Genomic DNA, 2,275 nt, shown 5'->3' with positions numbered 1-2,275 from the left:
TCAGCTGACACAAGCTCAGCTTTCAGAATCATTATCAGGAAGGAGCAAATGGTATCGGAACATCTCTAGAATTAAACTGAATAATTTATGATTAATGTTCAGAAATGGTACTGTCAAATACTGTAGGAAATATATTCTGACCAATAACAGTGGTATTGGTCATAACACATAACTTGATGCAACATCTACGTAAATGACTGCATCATGGAGACATAGTTCCAGCCTTACGTGTTCATCCAAAATAGCAGGGTGAACTTGGAGAGCAGGTTGCGTACAAAGGCGCCCTGAGTTTTCCTCACATTTATTCTCATTCCATTGACTTTTCATGGCCCATTCATTGTTGTAGTACTGCCTAAGCAGCTTTTGCAAAAATAATTCAAAATTGTCATATACACACTGCTGTCTTTGTGTCACGCGGCGAGACAACTCCTTCAGCTCGTCACCAGCCTGTTTGCTTTGTAAGTCCTTTCAGTTGTAGCAGCATCATCTGCCATGCCTTAAATGAATGGGTAAACAAAGTTATTTGTCACACTGAGGTGACCGATGTGGATGGGTCCCTTTCAAATAATTTTTCTTGTCCGTCATTTAGCATATAAAGGCTGTGACAAAGTTAGAGGCTGAGTTAAATCTGAGGTTGAACTAATTTAAGACGGAGACAAGAGAAAGTAGCGTTAACATCACAGCTCAAGGCGTCTACAGAAGTAAAACGCAGAGAAGTTTTGTGAGTACACTCTTTTCTGTATTTTAGTACTGTGTAGAAAATGGCTTAACTGATTTCATTGCACAATTCAGGTTAATATATTTTAGTGTAGAATTTTCATCATCATTTTTTGTGTTTTAAGAAATACAATTTAGAAATCTCTGATAGAGTTAATCTTTAACCTGGATGTTAAATGAAGAAATTGTTTTCTTTGATCCAGTAAGAAAACATTTTCTTTTTTCTTTTAGTTGTGACAGAGAAAAAAATGCTTCTGATCATTCTGATACAACTCCTGATCATTGGTGAGTAAAATGTGAGTAAAATCTTTTGAAAGCGGGGTACAGTCCTTTCTTATATTAATGTTCTATTTATTGATTAATAGCATCAGCAAATGGCCAGGCAACCACAACTGCACTACCTACAACAACCGTTGGTGCCACGACGACCGCTGGTGCCACGACGACCGCTGGTGCCACGACAACCGCTGGTGCCACAACAACTGCTGGTGCTACGACAACTGCGGGTGCCACGACGACAGCTGGTGCTACGACGACTGCTGGTGCTACGACAACTGCTGGTGCCACAACGATAGCTGGTGGCACAACAACTGCTGGTGCCACGACGACTGCTGGTGCTACGACGACAGCTGGTGCTACAACGACTGCTGGTGCCACAACGATAACTGGTGGCACAACAACTGCTGGTGCCACGACGACTGCTGGTGGTACAACAACTGCTGGTGCCACGACGACTGCTGGTGGCACGACAACCACTGGTGCCACGACGACTGCTGCTGGTGCCACAACAACAAACTCGTCAAACACCACTGCCACTAACTCTGCTGCTGCACATGCTGGGATCACGTACACCAGCAGTCTGGTTTTCTGTCACCTCAGCGTTGTTCTCTTCAAGTTCTTCTTTACAGTGTAACTTGGTTGTACTCTCTTTATCAGAACACAGTTATTGTAATTCACATAGTATCTAATTTATGTTTAAATCACATTATCAATCATATTATGAAGCACTGCTGTTGATAGGTTTAAAAAAGTGTAGATGCTACAAAGTAGTAAAATGTTGTAATAAAAGTCTGGTAAAACTCAAAGCAATTAGGTTTGTTTCTTTTTATCGCAACTCCCTTTTAAGTTACTCAGGAATTATTGGTCCATGACTGTTTTCTTTTCAAGGCTCCTCCTGCCCAGGCATTTCTTCCCTTAAAAATTATGTTAAATTGCCTGTTTTCACATACTTTAACCAACCAAGCTAAAGTTGTACCACTGTTTCCAATTTTGGGGGTGGTATTTTAGTAAACCTTTGACCTGTTGTCTCAAAATCAGGCGAAAATACAACAGTTAATTTTCCTTGAAATGACAACTAAAGTGTATTATAATTTATGTGAAATAAAATAGTTAAAGAAACAAGTCCTGATGTTTTAAAGATAGAATGGTTGTTATTTGATATTAAGATAAATAAAATGATACAGACTGTTGAAACAAACGTTGAAAATGTCTTTCAAACTTTTGGATCTATAATAAAAGGCACGTCCTAACTACCATGTCACTATGCAGGTTCTTCATC

The 2,275-nt window shown here is 39.7% G+C and overlaps 1 protein-coding gene across 1 annotated transcript; it reads left to right on the top strand.

Moving 5' to 3' along the window:
* Positions 1 to 607: 607 nt before the first annotated feature.
* LOC111648441 (uncharacterized) lies at positions 608 to 2,222 on the top strand. The gene is made up of 3 exons (XM_087170984.1): positions 608 to 721; positions 949 to 1,002; positions 1,083 to 2,222. The coding sequence occupies exons 2-3, from the start codon at positions 966 to 968 to the stop codon at positions 1,628 to 1,630; spliced, it is 585 nt and encodes a 194-aa protein (XP_087027110.1). The 5' UTR covers positions 608 to 721; positions 949 to 965; the 3' UTR covers positions 1,631 to 2,222.
* The last annotated feature ends 53 nt before the right edge of the window (positions 2,223 to 2,275 follow it).

The sequence above is a fragment of the Seriola lalandi genome, unplaced genomic scaffold (genome assembly GCF_002814215.2).
Source record: "Seriola lalandi dorsalis isolate HSWRI2012SDOR001 ecotype SW California unplaced genomic scaffold, Sedor1 jcf7180001963560, whole genome shotgun sequence".
In the NCBI taxonomy this organism is placed as follows: Eukaryota; Metazoa; Chordata; class Actinopteri; order Carangiformes; family Carangidae; genus Seriola; species Seriola lalandi.
Note: the sequence above shows the minus strand (reverse complement) of the source record. Positions and strands in the feature narration are given on the sequence as shown.

Bases quoted from the DNA above. Each gene is read 5' to 3' on its own strand.
- LOC111648441 (XM_087170984.1), top strand. From the start codon at position 966: ATGCTTCTGATCATTCTGATACAACTCCTGATCATTG. The intron at 1,003-1,082 runs GTGAGTAAAATG...ATTGATTAATAG, and splicing joins GATACAACTCCTGATCATTG to CATCAGCAAATGGCCAGGCA.